This window comes from Brienomyrus brachyistius, chromosome 1 (assembly GCF_023856365.1).
Source record: "Brienomyrus brachyistius isolate T26 chromosome 1, BBRACH_0.4, whole genome shotgun sequence".
NCBI classification, from domain to species: domain Eukaryota; kingdom Metazoa; phylum Chordata; class Actinopteri; order Osteoglossiformes; family Mormyridae; genus Brienomyrus; species Brienomyrus brachyistius.
In genome coordinates, this window is record NC_064533.1 from 37,697,643 (window position 1) to 37,717,864 (window position 20,222).

Genomic DNA, 20,222 nt, shown 5'->3' on the forward strand with positions numbered 1-20,222 from the left:
GCCGGTTCTGGGCTTGGCGTTACCAGAGCCCTCATTAACACGTGCTAATGAGCCCGGGCAAGCGGCAGACGGGTGCGAGAGCGGGCCGGCGCTGCGACCTTGGGGATCATCTATACCCTGCCTTGCAGGTCCCCTGCTGATAGGCATGGTGAGGAAGGATTGGGCTTCTCAGAACAGTATCGCCCTCTCCTGGCAGGAGCCAGAACAGCCCAATTTGGCTGTGTTGGACTATGAAGTCAAGTACTACGAAAAGGTACAGTAGCTGGTTTTTCATATTTATTAGACAGATTAAAACTGTAACCATAAGAGTTTGTAGTTAATATGTTAAGGACACAACCAGTGGAGTCATTCAATGCAATGTTATAATGAAGTTCATCCTTTAAGGCTATTTCCTCATCCAGTCAGAATGCCTGACAGCCAATGTGATTTTGAAACAAAGATGGAAAAGCAGCAATGATGAGTGATTGTTCCACATAACACCTGTGCTTCGGATGGGGATGGAACAGGAGATGTTACACCTAATTGCATCACAGTTTGTGCTTCTCTGATAAGGCGGTGAAGCAACATCACGTTCAGTGAAATATAAGCATGTGCACCCAGGGGACACCCGTGTCTGTGACCATCACCCGCACTCTGGCCCCCCCTGCAGGAACATGAGCAGCTCACCTACTCCTCGACCCGCACCAAAGTCCCCAGTGTTATCATCACGGGGCTGCGGCCCTCCACCTGCTACATCTTCCACATCCGGGCTCGCACCGCCACCGGCTACAGCGGCTACAGCCCCGAGTTCGAGTACGAGACAGGAGACGAGAGTAAGGCACTGCCGCCTGCTACTGGGGGTCCCTCTCTGGGGGGCTATCCTCACCACCATGCCTCCACCTTCACCTCTGAAGCTCTTATATCTTCTTTTGATGTTGTGGGTTTGTTATGGGCTAAGGCGAGCTTGGCTACAATGAAGACTGAGAGATTCTCCTTATTTTTTACTCCTGCCAAAGGCATGTGACATCCTGCAGGTCTCCAGACCTCGTTAGTTCACCCCAGTCCAGCTATTCACGGCTGTAAAGGACATGTAGGTTCCTGGCTGGGCCACAGTGTCTGTGTAGCCGCCCACCATTCAGCACGGGCCGGCTTCCCCTCATAAGAAGCAGAGCAATCATTTCCAGAGCCTGTCGGGGAAATCTAAGCAGCCCTGATGTTCTTCTTTAAATTCATTGAGTTTCTTGACATCCATCTGCAACATGACCCTACATTTTAATTTCAAATTGATCTTCATTATTTGTTCACACAAAAGGCAGATATCAACAATTGCATTTCAATTATCATTGATTAAGGATGCTTGATAACCTCCTAATAAATGGGGAATCCTGAATATCGAATTACTTCCATTCAAGGCAATCAAATTGCAATTTTATGAGATGAATAAAAACCAATTGAACAGGAGAAAACCACATGCAAGGTTTAACCTTCAAAATATGATGATATGCAATTTAGTACATTTTTGATCTCATAAAAGTTTGACCGTGGTTGAAACCCTTTGTCTTTACTTTTTGAATCTTCACAGTGGTGATTTCTTCCTGATTGGCCAAGTCTGCGGTTCGCTCACCGTTCCATCCAAAAGACATTATTGGTCTGACATGTCTGAGCATTGGTGGCTGATTGGAAATCGGGTGTAGTCTCGTGGACTATTTGCATACACTGCCAGCAGGGGGCATGCTGCCCTTTGTATGCGATTGAAACAGGGGTAAATCTAGGATTTTTTTTTTACGGTGGGGGTCATAAGAGGGGCCATAATTCATACAGAGGGACACTCCAGGGACCAATCAGGTTTAAGTTCCTGTAGTCCAGCCCCTGGATTAAAATGTGTTAAAAACACTTTAGAAAGGCTGTCCTCTTAGCCACTGCAGGACAACATGGCCATTACCCCAGCCAACCACATGACTGGCTGTCCCCGAGCATCCATGGAAGCTGAAGGTTTCTGTGCCCATGTCTGTGCTGTCTGTGCCCTCCAGCTTCGGACATGGAGGCAGATCAAGGCCAGGTCCTGGTCATCGTCACGGCAGCGGTGGGCGGCTTCACCTTGCTGGTCATCTTGACCCTGTTCTTCCTCATCACAGGACGGTAAGAGAGGCCCCTTCCATTTCCCAGATGGCACATGCTGCGTTTATATACGTAGCAGTCGGGACCTCCTCACTGTTACCACGAGGCACCTTCACTGTGAAGGAGGAACAGGGCTTTGCGCCCTCAGCAATGAAAAATGCATTTTATAATAGGCACATCTAAATATATCACTGCTACAAAGCAGCATTAACCTAGCTTGCTGTATTCTCAGGAATAAAAGACCTTTTTAAAGTTGTATAGCGCAACCTTGTACTGACATTGTCCACTTGAAAGTGACTCGGTGGTGACTGTTAATCCTCTGTTGGGAGTCGTTCTGGCTTTAGAGTGCTGTAGAGCGATTGTTCTCACATGGGGTCACATGACTCTGTTCTCCATATGCCTACATTAAGGGGAACCCCCCTGGTGTCCCACTGGGATCACTTCTGCTTTTGGCTGCGGTGGTGAACAGAAGTTCATGGTGTGATTGGGTCCTGAGGTGGACAGTCTGAGATGTAGCCTCATCTGGTCAGTCCTCCACAGAGACTTGGTGGGGCTGTACCTCAGTACTGACCAGAGGCCAGTCACCTCCGGCTGTCTGACAGCTATCGCTGCACTTGTCTTTAAATATAATTCAATTTGGCCCATTGAGGTACCCATTAACGGGCTGACGGTCACACAGCAATCGCCCTCTCTGCCAACTGACCCCATTGATTTTCCTGCCGGTTAGACAGGATGCCTTTGGAATTATGGCAGCAAGGAGCAGCAGGTTCCCTAGTCACGGTGTGCACGCTTAATGATGTTTGTGCCGGCATTCAAATGATCCTTTTGCACGGGTTGAAGGGGACCTCCGTCACACGGGGGCACACTGACTGACCCGGCTGCCTCACTGCGTCACTGTCACTGCCAGGCTGCCCCACCTGCTACTGTATAAGGTTCTCACCTGTTGTGACAATCATGCTTTCTGACTACCATGCTCACACAAGAAATCTTACGGCAAGTCTGTATCATTCCATTATAAACAAAAAATTTGCTACATCACAAGCATTGCAGGAGATTGCAAACCCTATAGACAGTTTACAAGGTAATAAAACCGTTACATGCATTAAATGTGTATGCATGTTTGCGCAGACTTGAAAATCTCATGCCAGCAAGTTGACCAAAGTTGGCAGCCCTGCTGTTTATGTACACGTTTGTTTCTATGGCGATGCACGAGTCCTGGGTTAATGTTGGCATTCCTGGCTTATTCTGAGCGAAAGACAGCACAGTCTAAACTACTCACAGTTTAAAACAATAAATGCCCATCATTCAAACTAGGAAAAAACAGGAATCACTGCAATGATGCACTTCACGCTGTCCAAATCAATGTAATAATACATAGGGAAAATGTCTAGCTTAGATTTCCATGGTTTTTAGAAAGGGTTTCAGCTATGTCGCTATGCACGCGTTATTTTCCACACAAGCAGGAAAAATAGGGGATAATTTGTCTCTGGCTGAGCTCGCATGTGAGGAAAGCTATAGCTCGCTGGTGACTGGCCACAGACGGCAACATCATACGCAGGGAAGCTTACTCCCCTTGGCATGCAGGTAGCACTTGAGAGTGGTGGGGGGTGACACCAACACACTGTTCGCAAGGTAGAAGTAGCCCACAGGGAGCCAATTGTAGCTCTCCATGTTATTTTTTTCATAAAAGCAGCTCTTACTGTAAATAAGGTTAAACACATTATCACTCTTAATAAGATGCCTCAGCCACGATCGCCTCCCACACGTCATCCATCGGGAGAAAAGATTCCAGCAGAACACTGTACGTCGTATAACCGTATGGGACTGGGGTTACAGCCTCCCTGTTACAAGGACTGTTTCAGTAACATTAATAAAATGTTCTCGTTGTTCCCAGTTAAAGGGTCCCTGAGTCATGTGACCTTGCGAGCAGTGTGGCCCTGTCGCCTTGACCGTGTGCTGAGCAGGCTGTCAGCAGCGCTGCCCCTAATGGGATTAGTCTATTTGCCATGGAAACAGCAGCTTTATTCAGCAAACCGCGTGTCAAATGATCCTTTTGAAACGGCGCCCAACACGTCTTCCCCGGCTTATTACCGCGACCCGCGCATTAGTGGCCGTGTGAGCTGCCTTAACGGCGTTGATAATCTGTTATAATCTCTTCTGCAGCGTGTTTTTCCATGTTCGAGCTGTGATTGTTTTAGCTTCAAGTACCTCAGGCTCCAAGCTCTGAGATTCTCCGTGCAGAAATGAATGGCGTCAGGATCCCGGCTTGTCACACCCCGGTCCTCAGCCTGTGGATTTAACAAACAGTGACCTCGCAGTGTTTCAACTCTAATCTGTCCCCCTTCAGCCAGGGTGCTGTGTGCAGGTGCCTCTGCTCCATTTGTCCCCATCTCACACGATCTGCAATCGGCATTCGTCTCCTTTTCCCACCCACTGACGGTGAAATTACTGCTCTGATGCCTGCTTAGGTGCACGTATGGCACACAGCTCTACATGAACATGATTAGAGATGATCCTCGGGGCATCGGACACCCCCCTGGGCTTCCCAAGTGCCTGAAGGGGGGGTTCTTGCATGTTGGCTAAAACTGCTCAGGACGTATAGCAGAGGTCTCCATGGTTCGAACCCCACCCTGGCAGAAATCCGTACCTGTGCTTCTGTCTGTCACCACAGCAACACTAGAGGATAAACAGGGTACGGTTTGGGAGCCCTGCCCATCACGCCACAGTGATTCAGAGTTCATTTGGATTGAGCAAAAAATGGTATGTGGAGGTGATCAGTGGCTTGCTTGTTTAGTCAGCAGCTCAGCCCACTCGGTTCATGAGTTAATAAAAGCCGGTGTGCCTGTGGCCAAGGACGGAAGCCTGCAGACATCTGTAGACGCCCCCTGTGCATGCTGATGCACTGCCTGGCCCAGCCCCATGCTCCCACACAGGCAGGTGCCCCCCCTCGTTACGTGTCTGTGAAGGCTGTCGCCTGCATTCATGAGGCCCCCTCCATCTCTGCTTTGGCCTCCCAAATAACTGCAAGGGCCCCCTATCAAAATGTCACCTTGCACCCCTCGCCAAGGCCAATTTTACATATAATTTTGCGTATTCAAAAGAACTTTTGTAAAGAAATGGGCCCCAGGAATCTGCCAGGGTACCTGCACCCCCGCCGCGCCCTTGCCATAGGTCCACTGGTTCACTGGTTCAGGATGGCAGACTTGAGGAACTTTTTCTTGATGCTGGCAGCTCAGCAGGGGCCTGGAACTGGACACAAGCGTCTCTTTCTAGCTGTTCGTTATGCTCTCTGACTGTGGGCGCGTTGACATGCAAACAGCTGCATGGTGGATGTTCACCCACTCTGTCCTCCACTGACACGTTAAAAGGAGGTCGTCCAGACTCACGCCGACAGTTTAATGTATCTCCAACACAGCACTGAGCAAGGAGGCTGGGCGAGAGACTCACAGCACCTCCGATATCATATTTACGTGTGCGTGTGTGGAAGAGCTCTCCTTGGCTCTCCATCATCAGTGAAAATAGCACGGCTTCTCTCCTGCATGAAGGGTAAAGACACCACAGCTGTGCCTGTTTTGGGTGGGGTGGGGGGGAGGGGAGGGACAGTATGCAGCTGTTCTGTCAGTCAACAGCTTGGTAAACCTGTCTGTCAAATGTCCCATTCTTTGCAGCAGGACCCTTTAATGCCAAACTGCTTTCAAGAAAGAGGCAGAGCCGGGGAATCCATGGAACACGTTCGCACCTGTGTCTCCGATTGGGTGACGCGTTCATTTATATCGACAGCCCAGTCTGCGGCTTACTTATTATCCAGCCAGGGTGATACGTTAACTAGCAGCTCTGTTTGACAGTTCACAAAAAATTCTGTCACCATGGTAACATTGTGGGGCTTTTTGCACCAGGCACATGATTCTTTATGTATAAGCATAACCGGGGAAGAGATGCAGGGTCAGGTAAGGGACAAACGAATTCTTTGGCTTCAGTCCCCTCGTGTGGGACGAGATATCGGTCAGATAGTGACGGGCTAAATTATCAGCAATTAGCTGGAGAAACACGTGATTCTGTTTTATCGATAAACCAACCTGAGCTGGCCGTCCGAAGCAGAGAATAAAAAAGATGTTTGCCTGCTTCTTCTGTATGTAATCGTGGGCCCAGTGCCTCACAGGTTTCAGTGCAATCTTTACGTAAATCGTAATTATATCCAGCAGCAATTAAAGGAAATGAGTTTGCTGCTAGGTAAGGTGGGAATGCTAATCAATAAGCTCAAGGAAGAAGTGGGGGAGTTTGATGTGGAACGCAGTGTGTGAACGTGTTGAGCACAGCCTGTTATTAGCTATGCCCATCTGGTTAGGAAGTGTATGGAAGAGAAATCCCGCCAGCAACTTCTCAAGTGTGAAACAAGATGCTAATGTCGCAGAGTTTCTCCGTCACCAAGCGAACTCCTGCCAAAGACAACTTTTCCCTTTTTCTCTCACTTCACAAACCTAAAAATATGCATCTTAGCTATGAATAAAATGCATTGTTAATTTTTAGGGCAGCAGCATTGGGTGTTTAAAATGGATACGATATCCCAATTGAATTTTTTGGGTGGGGATTTTCAGTACATCTCCAGGCAACTAATCAAATTTACTGAAACTGGTCCAGGTGCAATCCCGCCAGGAAGACTGAGCCGAAGTGAATGCAGCATCATTGACGCCAAGCGTGGAACCATTTCATCTCCCACCTTACTTCCCATTAACGTCGCCTGCATAAGTGTTGCTCCTTCTATGAATATCGACTTTTCTGTTGTTCTGCTTACAGGTTCACGTGATACCAATTTAAATTGCGATTCATCAAGCTGTTGATTGAATGAATCACACAAAAACACGTTGAACTCAAGATGTTAATCATTTTTATTTCACAGTAGTATGAGACCGAGATCGTTGCTAGGAATAAAAATGATGATGGAAAACAAGTACATGTTTCTATATAATTTTTTTTGAAAGATCAGCGTTTATTCAGTTTTATTTAGGTGTTACCAGAATAAAACGAGAACATAAATATTATTAGTACATACGTAATAACATTAGATTTTCTATTGTTTGATTCATCCAATAAAAAAATTGTAGCTCAGCTAATACAATTTAGATGTATAATGCATTTATGAATATCCCAATCATGTCTCATTTAATAAGCACTGAAAAGCAGCATTTGAGGTAGGTTGCAAACATTTGAATTGAAAAAGCTACTTTGTATTTAGTAGATTTTATTCTTAGATGTAAATAAGTATGCTAGTAAACAGTAATGTGTAAATACAGCTGTATAATTAGTCGTATGTGTATTATATTATATTACATTTATTTAGAAACTTCTATCGAAAGTGATGTACAGTTGGAAAAGTAAGATCAGCCAGTCCGTGGCGCTCTCAGTGGTTGGGGGCACCGCTCAGGGGCCCAGTGGTCAAATCACTGTGGGATTTGAACAGGCAACCTTTCAACCAAGGGCACAGAATCCTAACCTGCTGAGTCGCACTGCCCCCCCCCCCCCCAGCCATCCAGTTGCCCCATACGTAGAGGAATCTGAAATAATATCACTGCAGACCAGCTGGATGTAGCAACTGTGAGAGAGCACAGACATCAGCAGCCCCCCCCTCCCCCCCGCCAGCCTACAGCAAATCATGTGACATCATAGGAGGGGGCACGGGGAAGGCTTGGAAAGTGCAGGTTAATGAGCAGCATGGTCCAGCCTGAAGCCGCACGTCTGCACGCCACAGGAGGTACGGAGGTCAGGTCAGCTGGACGCGGGACTCCTTTTCTGGTGCCGGAGTTCCCGGTGTAACTGCCTCTTCGTCGCCCCCTGCTTGCTCTAGCTTCACCGCTCCACAGAGTGTTTAGGGCAGAGAAAACGGAGGTGTCTCCAGCCCTCTTGAGTTCACACCACTTTAGAGAGATTTGTCAAGTTATTTTGAGGAGATCTGATGTTCAATTTCTGAAGGCGTTAGCGGCAGGGCGGAGGATAGACTGGGAGCCGGGGCGAGCTTTACAGCTCAGCGGCACGCCCGGCTGAAGGATGGAATGATGAGGTGAATTCCATTAAGGGCTTTGCCTTCCTGTAATCCCTGACCTCTGGCTGCACAGAACTTTGATCCACAGATGAAATGTGCAGGATGGGGAAAGACAGTCTTGTGTCACTGTCATTTGTTTCTGTGTTGCAGCAGTGCCTTTTTCAGGGGTGGGATTAAAATTGCATTTTGCATCTCTAACCAGTGCTCCTGCTGTGGTCTTAGGTGTCAGTGGTATATAAAGGCTAAGATGAAGTCTGATGAGAAGAGGAGGAGCCCCTATCAGAACGGACATGGTAAGAGAAGTCTGCTCACTGTGCTGTGTGCCGTCTCCACATCCTCCTGCTTTCTCTGTGCTTAGACCCAATGAACTGCTGAGGTGCAGGGGGCTTATGTTTCTCCAGAATTCAGATGTGTTAATTATTGGGTGTTCTGTAAAGCAGTGTTTTCCAATCCAGTCCTCAAGGACCCGCAGACAGTCCACGTTTTTACTCCTACCTGGAGCTGGAAAAGAGCAAATACGTGAACCGTCTCTGGGTCCCCAAGACCAGGTTAGGAAAGACTGCAATAAAGGGTCCTGCATGTTCACATTTACAGGGTGTAGCAGCCCTGCCCCCCCCCCCCCCCTCCAATCAGAGAGCACCCCTGCCTATTCCCAGCAGAACGGCAATCATTCTCTTTCCAGTTTTATTCAGTTTATTTCCCTATTAGTAAACACAGTTGTCCCAAAGCCTTCACAAAGATTTAACAGGACTTGCATCATAAATTAAGATAGCACAAGTTAATTGTGGGCAGCAGTGAAATTCTCAGTAGGGGCGAAAAGGCCAGATGAGTGATCATGTGCAGCCCTTGGATCACTTTTCTGTAAACAATAGACTTCTGAGGCATTTTTAGCTGCCAGGGGTCAGTAGGGGGCCAGGAGGACGTACCTTAAAGCCTCCCGTGTGCATTTCCTTCTCACCTTTCTCCCAAGTTCAGCCAGAGCTCTTTATTCCCTTGCTTGATGTACCCGGCCCCAAAAGAAGTCTTTTTTTCCACTCCTATGATGAAAGATTGATGAAACAGCAGAGTGTCGAGGCAGACAACATTGTGCAGGCAGTGCAGCTGTGGAGGTGCTCGATAAATAAGGGTCTTATGAAATCATCATGCCTACAGTCTTAGCTGTGTGTCTGCCATGCACTGGTTGCGAGCATGCCCCCACCCCCCCCCCCCACCCCCGCCCAGGAATGTCAATGTCTCTTTTTGTGCAAATAAACATTGTTGGAGGCGTCAGGCGTCCGTCTTGTGGTTGGTTGTTCCTGCCATTCCCAATTTCCAATCCTGACTGTGTGGTGACAGATTCCCCCTCTGTCTATGGCAAGGCTTTGACATTGCATGCGAATCTCACACACACACAGCATGGAGGACACACACTGACAGTCTGCCAGGTATACTGAGCTGCACACTGCTACACAGTAAGCCCCTAGCCTCTTGTTACGTCAGCTGACCCGAAGCTTCAAGATGCTTAGGTCTACTGACCAGTGCACTGCACATGGGTTCAGTGACGTGAGCAAGTCTTTGCAGTGCCGGTTCAGACTACAATGCATAAGGACTCTGTTTAGCTTCATTGGTGTCCACGGTGCCCCCTAGTTGCCCCATTTCCGCCTTTTGGGACTGTGATCCACAGAGCCGAGATTCCGTACCTCATTTTTCTCGTCGATGTGAGTGACCGCTCTCTGTGTGCACTGCAGTCCCCTTCCCGGGAATGAAGACATACATTGACCCAGACACCTACGAGGACCCGGCGCAGGCTGTGCACGAGTTCGCCAAGGAGATCGAGCCGGCTCGAATTCGCATTGAGAGGGTGATCGGTGCAGGTTTGTGTTCCTGCATCTGGGGGGGAGGGACATGCACAGCTTATATTAGAGGACATAATATTACTGTTTCGCTAGATTCTGCAGGTCCATGTTCTGCTAGATTATAACAAACTCGCTCAGTTTGTACAGAGTAAAGGACTCTTTGTTCATTCTGAAATGCATACATAATGTATTCAGTATATTATACAATTCTTGTTCTTTTCAAGATTATTTTATTATTGTGCTTGATTCAAATGTATTTTATTTCATTTTATTAGCAGAAAGATGCTGCAGTATAGCATAATTGTAAGATACATGTTGTTCAGTAGATGGATTAAGTGCGAAAAGCACGTCTTTACACAAAACTTTGCTTTAACACATCATGATTGCCCCCCAGTGGACAACCAGTAAAAAAATACTTAATTGTGAGCTTTTCGGCGGAACATCATTAGCATGAAGTGTCCAGGAATGTGTGTTTTTGGTGAGGTGCTCGGCTTCCTGTGGCAGGTGAATTTGGCGAGGTGTGCAGTGGGCGTCTTCGCACCCCGGGGAAGAGAGAGATCCCAGTGGCCATCAAGACGTTGAAGGGCGGCTATGTGGAGCGGCAGAGGCGGGACTTCCTGCGGGAGGCCAGCATCATGGGCCAGTTTGACCATCCCAACATCATCAGGCTGGAAGGTGTAGTCACCAGAAGTAAGACTGCCTCCCGCTGAGACACAGACGGCCGTGAGCTTGGGGGGTGGGGCTGCTTACGGGCCCCCAGTGTGTAGCTGTCCTGCACCATTTTGTCTGGCCCCTGTATGGATTCTTATCTTTTGGAAGGTATAACACGGCCACGGGAATTCAGGCTGAAGCATCGCCACTCCCGGTGCAGTTTGTCGAACCCAAGGCTGAGATAAGTGCAGCTGACTGACGGCTTGCGGGCGCCGCCCTCTATCAGCCGCAGTGCAGCGATTCCGCTATCAGCCTCTGCATGGTGGGCCAGCCCACGGAGCCTGGGCACGTGTCACTGGCAGGCAGTGGATGTCCAGCGTCAATGTGCTTTCCAGCGTAGCCGTGGGATATTTATTACCCCGTAATTAGAGGAGCGTCCCCAAAACTGGCGCCTACGTTAAGAGGAGCAGATTGTTTCACGCGAATGTGCCATAAATCTTGCTTTTGAAGGAACGGGGTGGAAAATAATTGCTCTCCCTCTTTCACTCTTCCTGTCTCTCAACAGGAAAGATAATATTAGTCTTTTCAATCCATTATCACTTCAGTGCACCCCTAGGCAATAGCAGCGGTGACTGTAGTCTTTACAAAGAGGCCATGTTGTCCTTGCTTGCAGGGGGATGCTTCACCGTGAAGTTCGAATCCCCAGGAGCGACAGTTGCTCTCCGTCTTCCTGCGTCCTTTCCAGGGCAGAAAGCCCAGTTGATGCAGGGTAAGGGGCACGTGCCCCTTGGGAACAGAATCTTTGCAGATCACAGCCCAATCACTTTCTGCCCTCCTCCCATTTGCAAAACCCGACCACGGGAAAGGAGCGATTAGCCGGCGAATGTTTCATTGGTCTTCTCATGACAGGTGTGATACCCTGAAATCAGATCTGTTAGCATCTAGCGCCGCAGAGGCTGATATTAGTTTTATTGATTCTTTTACAGAGCGTGCCCAGCAAGCACAAGGGTGTTTTAGGAGTAAATAACATGAGAAGGGTACAGATTATAAATTTGTGGTAAGCAGATCGTTCCCAGGCATACACAGAAAGTAGCTGACATGACAGAAGCCAGAAACCTCTGACTTCTTTATAAACTCATGTTTATAAAAAAAAAAATGTTCCTTTTCTGTGAATTCTCTTCTAGAGAATTTTTTTCCCATGTACTTCATAATATATAAATGTGTTGGCACACATTATTTCTGCGTTTCAACATGCTTTAATTGTGGTAACCAAATGGGAGAAAAGCATGAGCAAAGATTTTGAATGTACATTTTTAATATAATTTTTCTTTTTTAGTATTCCTTCCTGGTTGCAAAAACCATGAGTGCTTGAGGTATGACGCTGCCCTGAATTCACAACGGATTATCAAAACATTCAGTTAGCATTTCACAGAGAAGCTGTTAGTTACATATTTGTTACATATTTAGGAAATTAGACTGTAGCAGTGAAGTGGTATGTTTGGAAATTTTGAACAATTGTTTGAAATTTATTGGGCAGTTTTATCATAGTCCAATAGAATAACACAAGGGTCTTGGTTAAATAATGTAATTTTATTATAACCTTCATGTGTAAGTTGTCTGTTACAAACCTATCAGTGTCCCTGTACATGTGAAGTCTGTCAGTCTCCCGTTACATGTAAGGCCTGTCAGTGTCCGGACACGTATCACATAAAGCAGAACTTGGCACGGCAGGTAGTCGCTGCTTTCAAACAATGGCAGCTTCTGCTGGCTCTCCGTCCCCCGTCCTCCGTCCCCCGTCCGCCCCCCCCCCCCCCCCCCCCAGCTTCGATCAGTCTCATTGGCTCTTCCCTGCACATATATTTGCATTAATCCTGCTCCCTGTTGTTCATGGCTTTCATGTCAGGATGCAGAATAACAGTAAGAAATTAAATGCAGGGAAAACTTGTAAGCTTGCAATGATTCCTTTAATAAATAACCCAGCATTTATCAGTCATATTTCACGATGCGGTTCATGAGATGCAGTTTACATATGACAAAACACAAACTGATACATGTTTATTTTTAAGAATGTAATTCAGTGTAATTCCTTGTCATATACACAAGCAGGACTGTGTGCATTCGGTAAATAACCTATTGAGGATTCCCTACTGGCCAATAATTGATGTCTGATATCCCTGAATTTTGAATCTTTCCCGTGGTTCAGACATGGTTCAGAGGTGGCCTCTTCTGCTGGAGGGGGCTTGATGGGCGAGATGTTCCTGATGCTCCGTATCAGGACCGGCTCCGCCCAGTGTGGTCGTGCCCCCAGTCCAGTGCCACCTCCGGCTCCCGCCGCCTCCTCTCTGTCATCTTTACCCTCCGTCTCTGCAGCATGACACCATCTGCTGTTTGTCCCGCTATTGCAGACTAATTAAACAAGCCAGGTACTGAAGTGAACGTGAAAGGTACCTACGCGGTAAGACCAGGTAGCAGAATGTGCGCACTCCAAATCCTCCGTCTGTGCCTGGGGGCTGCCAGGGGGTGGTGGTGGGGGGGGTCAGAAAATTAAAAGACCTAGAGGGATATAGACTCAGGTAGTGGAACAAGTTATTTCACGCTAAGCCCTAACACTTGTGTTGTTGTTTCTTGTAGAGAATGATGATGTGGGATTTCTATTTCTTAGCTCTGTGCTCACACCCGTCATACCTCTGCATTGTCCTTTTCATTGAATAGACCTTTCCAGCTCCACTGCACACCAGCATCTGCCGCCGGGGATTATATTTTGGTGGATATTTAATGCTGTTCTACCCCACAGCTCTGATATCTGGATCAACACGTGTCTAGAATCTGTTTTTTATGTTAGTTTGTTTTTTTAGACTCCACGCTTCAGAAGCATTCCTACATATAGTAGTATTCTCAGATTATGGAATCATAATTTTTGAAATCTGTCCTTTTTGGCTCAAGGCTGAATCATATAGCCCACTACTGATTGGTTAATTCATATAGCCCACTGCTTATTGGTTAATTTCACTTTGGTTGGATCAGACAGTGATTGGTGGCGCATAGTTGTCCTAAGCAGTGAGGATTTAGACACCTGGTATTTGTAATCACTGGCTTTTAATGTGTGGTGTAGGACATGAGCGGCATATTACAGGCAAAATGAAGATAAGAGCCTGGAGATAATGTTTCATCAGAACCCCACATAGGGAAACCAGTCCAGGTGGGTCACGAAAAGCTGATGAATGAGTCCAGAACATAGTCTGGCCGGCGGAGTGATGGCACAGTGAAGGTGTCCTAGAGGCATCCTCCGCTGGCATCCTCTCCACGTTTTCCACTCGCCAAATTTTCACTAACGGAGCCAGCAGCTGGGAATTTTTCATGTCCAGGGATTAGGCTACAGGGGGCATGAGGACGCATCTCACCCCTGCTGCCCGGAGAGCTTCACTTTGTTCTGTGTGAGCTCGCTGCTGTGGACTCTTCTGGAAAGCAGTGTGCTGACGTGTGGGAACTGGGCTGGTGGGGGTGGCTGGCTGCTCACGGCCTGGAAGCCAGGTAATCACTGCCGAGAAACAGGCTTCCAGTCAGGCCATTACTTACGCGCCAAATTCGCCCAGACTGGTTGATGCCCATCTAACCCAATCATGCGCTTTAGGCTGCTCCACATCCTCCCCCCGCAGGCGGAGGAGATGGGTCAGGTCAGATCGGGTTGCCCGACGCCTGAACGGCTGTAGACGGCAGCAATTAACGAAATATCCGTCTGATGTAATTACGTGTAAGGAGAGACCCGGGTGCTTGGCGCCCTCTCAGGCACGTGTCCGCAGCTACGATGGACATCCGACAGACAGGGGGCGCTGTGGCTGGAGCCAAGTAGCTGCACTTTCTGCCCTTGTATTTTTTCTTATCTTCCCATGCATTCTTTTTCATAAAGGTTGCGTTTGGATTGCGGTATTCTTTAGCATGAGACGCTCCTCTGTGTGAGTGGATGCTATCACGCCTCTCCCACAGTCTTGCCTCCAGTCTCAGCATGCCGCCTCATTTGTTAAACCATAGGGCCGAGACCATCCTGCAGAGCAGCGTGCAGATCCTCTAACGGCTAACGGCTAACATGTCCCATCCAATAGACACACCTACAACTAAGCCCTTTCCCGTTGGCAGCAGTCATGTGACAGCAGTGACGCGATCCTCTGGGGCCTGAACCAAAAGCCAGCTTTCTGTTCCTTCACAAAGACACGGAGCTGTAATTATGGGCCGAGTTACCCCGGCCCAGGATTACATTCCCTAGGTGGGAGCTGCTGAAGACTGGCTGCCAACTGCCTAATCTCACTACTTACAGACAGTGGTGCTGCTTTGATTCCCAGTGTCCTTTTCTTCTTTCTTCACAGGTAGGCCTGTCATGATTGTGGTCGAGTACATGGAGAATGGATCTTTGGACTCTTTTCTGAGGGTAAGGTTCAGTTTGAGCCTTCAGTAGGAAGGCTCACCTCTACTGCTGACCTGTCATATACAAGTGCCCCTCCCATGATACATACATATATACACGGCCTGGCCAAAAAAAAAGTCGCCATTTGAATTCGTATCGGCAAGTACTTAAGAGCCAATGACTGGATCATTATTACAGCTCAGCAACGTTATGCAGCAGTAAAGTAAAGTCAACTGAGTACCTGAATCTACTGAATGGCCAGGTTACACCTCCATCTATCACCAATGGGTTTTTTCTTCCCGGTTGGCATGTGCATATTCCAGGACAAGAATGCCAAGATTCATTGGGTTCGAATTGGCAAAGAGTGGTTCAGCCGGCATGAGGAATCATTTTCACACATGACTTGGTCACCACAGAGTTGTGACCTTAGGGCCCTAAGGGCTTTGGGATGTGCTGAAGGAGGCTTTATGGAGGTTCAACTCTCTTGTCAATGCAGGATCTCGGTGAGGAATGAATGCAAATCTGGATGAAAATAAAGGGTCAAATGTTACATAAGCCTGTGGAAACAATGTCATGACAAGTATTCGTCATAATCAAAGCTAAAGGCGGTCCAACCAAAAATTCAAATGGCGACTTTATATGTTATATATATTTATATATGTATATACACACACACACTTAATCACAAACAGTACATCAGTCACATAGAGATTTTTTGAAGAGCTACTCTAAGACTGGCTCCAGTCAGGTTCGCACCAGGAGTAACACAGGACTAAAAGCACAGGGATGGGACATGGAAGAGGGACTTTTAATGGTAGGAAGTGATGCTGCAGTGTTCAGGGATGGCATGGGGTCAGCAGAACACAGAGAAAGACCATGTCATTGGCATGTAGGTTTGTACAGGTTTACTGGGGCCTGGAAAGGACCGAGCACATTGGTTTAACCTGGACCACAATAATGAGCGCCAGCTGGACTGAGTCAATGTGAACGAACCCAGTCACCTGACTCTCCCAGGCAAGACGGCGAACCATCCTACAATCACAGACCACTGGAGCTCCAAGTGCTCCATATATACAAGTGACAAAGTAAAAATCCCTGTTAAATGTCCATATTGAAAAAACAAAACCCTTATCCTATATATAAATGTTGGAAAATGTTCAAATTTATTGCATAAATGCACATAAATTCCCCATTTTGGAAGTTACCAGCAGTTACGCAAACAGGTTTAGATTTTGCAAACATTATCTTTCAGGTGAAGATGAGAAGATGATTCATAACATTAAACACAAAGAACAATGATCCGACCACTGTCCTGTGCAAAGAGCCCACTGCAAATAGATCCGCCTGCTTCTGTACTACAAATAAAAATCCCATGCAAGTGCCAGTTTTTAATCTATTTTTAAGAAAGCTGTCGGTAAACATCCACTCTCAGCATTAAGAGTATGTCCATAAGGATATGTAAGATGGTGCGGTGCCTGGGGTCACAGTGAGAGAGAGCCGGGGTATGTCATCTGTGATTTCGCCCGAAGCATCACCTTTTCCTTTGAGCTCTCCTAAAACAATACCCACTTCATTAATGATAGTGTCGGACTCCTCTGGAAGGCTGTGACTGTTGCTGCCCCCCCCCCCATACACACACTCCTACTCTCCTCTTCACTCCTCTGGGTCTCACCCACAGCTGTGACTCCAGCAGGCTCATGCGGCAGTGTGAACAGGATGTGTAGACGGAATCCTGGCACTTTCTGCCAGGGCTTTGATTGAGGCAGTGGGGGATCAGAACACTCCATACAAGATGCTATTTATAAAATTCCCTGTAAAATCTCGCCTGGTGGAGTGTGTTGAATGTTCCTCTCTTTAAAAAAAAAAATCCTCAATAAACTCATCATCTGAATTCTTATCTCATGAAAAGAATCACTTTGCATTGTGTCTTTGCTCTGACATGTCAGTCACGTTCTTTTGATGTCGCTTTTCTCAAATGGACCAACTGGTTGAATCATTTATCAGTTCTGAATTCTGATGAGTGGATTATTCATTAGAAGTGCTGGGCTATCTGCTGAATTTGGAGTCTGGTTGGTGCTACTTATTAGAGAAATCTTAACGAGGATTCAGTCTCCCAGCTGTTTACACCAAGCATCTGGAAGTGTGACATATCTGCTGTGTATGGGTAGTGTGTCATTATTTTGAAATAGGGTGTTAGGAGAATAGATAGCGCTTCTAAGTTGTGTTTATTTAAGTTTACTGTACTTATACGTGCAGAGTTTAAAAATTCAGGCTGGGACTCAGTGTGGTTACTCTGGTTTTCCATAATATTTACTTGGCAGGCTTTTCACAAGTAACATATCACAGTTAATCTGTTTGCTGTTCATGTGAACCTGCAGCCCTGCTGCTCCCACTCCAGACTGCTGTTCACTCGAGACTCCTCTACTCTTTGACTCTTTTTGACTGCTACTCCATGCCGTTCGTGCCGATGCTGATCCTGATGCTGCCTTGAGCACAGCGAGCAGGTTCTTGTGGGCCAGCCCTGGTCTTAGGGCGCATCCTGCCTCTTCTCGTCTCCAGAAGCACGACGCGCAGTTCACGGTGATCCAGCTGGTGGGCATGCTGCGCGGCATCGCCTCGGGCATGAAGTACCTGGCTGAGATGGGCTACGTCCACCGGGACCTGGCCGCCCGCAACATCCTGGTCAACAGCAACCTGGTGTGCAAGGTGTCCGACTTTGGGCTGTCGCGGGTGCTGGAGGACGACCCAGAGGCTGCCTACACCACTACTGTAAGTCCTGAAGTTCCTGTTTAAGGAGAAAAAAAGAAAAAAGCCACCAATCTGTCTCAGTTCAGTCTCTTTTCAATGCCCTCTTTGCTGTTACTATTTGCATAACTTAGTCTGTAGTAAGGATTTCACCTTGAACGCACCCTGATGTCATAAACAAAGTCCTCACGGACTTCCGAGTAGTGCACCTTATTGAATTCTTCAGTTAATTAAGTCACTTGGATGGGCTTGATTTTGATTTACATGAGGCATATAACGGTTGTGCTTTTTCCCCACCATTGAGACTTGTATCCCACAATCCCCTGGGAGGCAGGACACAGCTCTCTAAATAGGGCTGACATCGCCGTGACCTCTATTCTTCTGGCCCTTGCTGCAGGATATATTGCATTCTGGAACCCATAAGCCATTTTCTGCATGACAGACACCTCAGCACACAAGCTTTGAGGCTGGTTTTCGGTCCCATCCGAAAACCAGGCGTGAAGGGTTTGGGTTTGGCTCTGCTTCTTATTTGACTTTACCCTTGTGTTGGGGGGGGTGGAAATAATAAAACTTCTTGGAAACAGGACACTGATTCTGTTCCTAAGAGAAAAAAAGCAAAAACATTTGCCAGGTTTACAACAGCACTGGTGAATTTAATCTTCCTACTTATGACACTGTGTTGATCCCTGACTCTGGAGTTCACAGAGGTGAATTGTGTTTTCAGAGTATTTTGCAATAACGGGCTGCCTTTCTTTACCCATACTTTGGTACCTTCTACACATTCCACATCCAGATTATATGAATGCAGCAGTTCTTTGGGTATTCCTTTGAGAACGTGTCCTTCTAAAGATCTCACCATGTCCGTTGTTTGCTGTCTGTGGAGATCTCAAGAGGCCTCAGTTGATTTGTTACTTTTCATATTTTTGATTTGTACTTAATTTATGGCCTCCCAATATAATTCATGTATGCTTATATGTTAGATAAATGAAAGCAGCAGTGTAGTTTTGTGTAATGGAAGTCACTTTGAAAGATTTCAGGTGTCCCATTAATCTCATAAGTTGAAATCTTTGGATAGTGATATTAAGTAATGACATAAATGTTAAATAGATTGAATCTCATATGTGAACCTCTGAATTGATAAACACTTAGGACTTCCAGTATGATTAATACTTACACTCAAAAGCTTCTTTCACACAGTGACTTGAGGCCTCGAAAATTCTGTACATAAGGACATTCAGACCCACAGTGCCCTCTAGTGTTCTTACATAAACTTGCATTCAGACCTTGCTTCCAGAAATGAGTAGTTTCGCACAATTCCCAGAGACCGTTTCATCATCGGGATTAGAAAACACTTGGGGCTGAGAGATGCTTTCTTTTTTACTGTAAAAATGACAGCAAACTGTTTGTCTACACATATCTACGCAAGAAAACGCGCTGGGGATATCCTTACCCAGACTATAAAAATGCAGAGCAGGTCAATGTAAGATGTTCTTAGTCCTGGCAAAGTATTCGTTACTATTACAGCAATTCCAGCAGCAAATTAAGCAAATCTGCTTCATTTTCTTAAGAATGACATGTTTTATGCCTAACGTGATCCTTATTATAAAACATGGGCATTTATTTATTTACAGCTTCTATTTTTGAAATATTCCTGTGCAAGGCTCCTTGCACCCTCGGGGCAGGTGCACAGTGCACATGCCGTAATCTGCGGAGGATCTGTCTCAGACCCAAATTTTAAGGGAGAAGAAGAATGATGTCATTCTGTAGCTGTTTGCAGTTGGGCAATGCACTGTGCCCGGGCAGTGTGATAATTATTGGCAGGTGATAGATGAGGAGCATACCTTCTTATCTGAAAAGCACAAAGCAGAACCTGAAGAATCCCCACAGGCTTCTTAATCTCTGCCCCCACCTCTTCCCCCATATCTGTTCTCATCCATAACCCATATCTACCCTCATATCCGCAGCCTACCCCCAATCTGTCTCATCCCTACCAACGCATCAGCCCTCACGCCTACCTCTATCTGTAGCCTACTCTATTCCCAACGTCACCCTATTTTAAACCACTATCTTTGCCTACACTCTTCACATCCCATCTTTACTACTGTTTCTTTCCAAGTCTTCATCCCAAACTCCACCTCCATCTTTTGTCGCCCCTTCATCGTCATACTCCTCTCCCACCCCTATGCTAGACAGTCAGATGGATGGAGGTGGGCAGCCTAGCTAAGGCTGCGTCATTCATAACAGACTTGTTAGGCACCACCGAGCTGCTATTGTAAGAGGCGCCCTCCCTAACACCGCCATCTGCTCATTCTCACTGAGAAGAGGACGGCCTCACATTCTGAATGACAGTGCTTATAGAGAAGCTGGTAAATAGTTGACCATATGATTTACGCCTGGGGGCTGAAAATGCAGCTTCTCATGAAATTATGTTTAATTGACTAGAAAGTACTTTTATACC

The 20,222-nt window shown here is 46.8% G+C and overlaps 1 protein-coding gene across 1 annotated transcript in view; it reads left to right on the top strand.

Moving 5' to 3' along the window:
• LOC125750984 (ephrin type-A receptor 6-like) overlaps window positions 1-20,222 on the top strand; it is a 150,342-nt gene that overhangs the window by 124,116 nt on the left and 6,004 nt on the right. Inside the window, exons 6-13 of the mRNA XM_049029381.1 lie at window positions 129-253; window positions 650-812; window positions 2,010-2,118; window positions 8,357-8,427; window positions 9,862-9,987; window positions 10,474-10,659; window positions 14,982-15,043; window positions 17,579-17,788. Of these exons, the coding sequence (XP_048885338.1) occupies window positions 129-253; window positions 650-812; window positions 2,010-2,118; window positions 8,357-8,427; window positions 9,862-9,987; window positions 10,474-10,659; window positions 14,982-15,043; window positions 17,579-17,788 (1,052 nt within the window). The remainder of the gene's footprint in view (window positions 1-128; window positions 254-649; window positions 813-2,009; window positions 2,119-8,356; window positions 8,428-9,861; window positions 9,988-10,473; window positions 10,660-14,981; window positions 15,044-17,578; window positions 17,789-20,222) is intronic.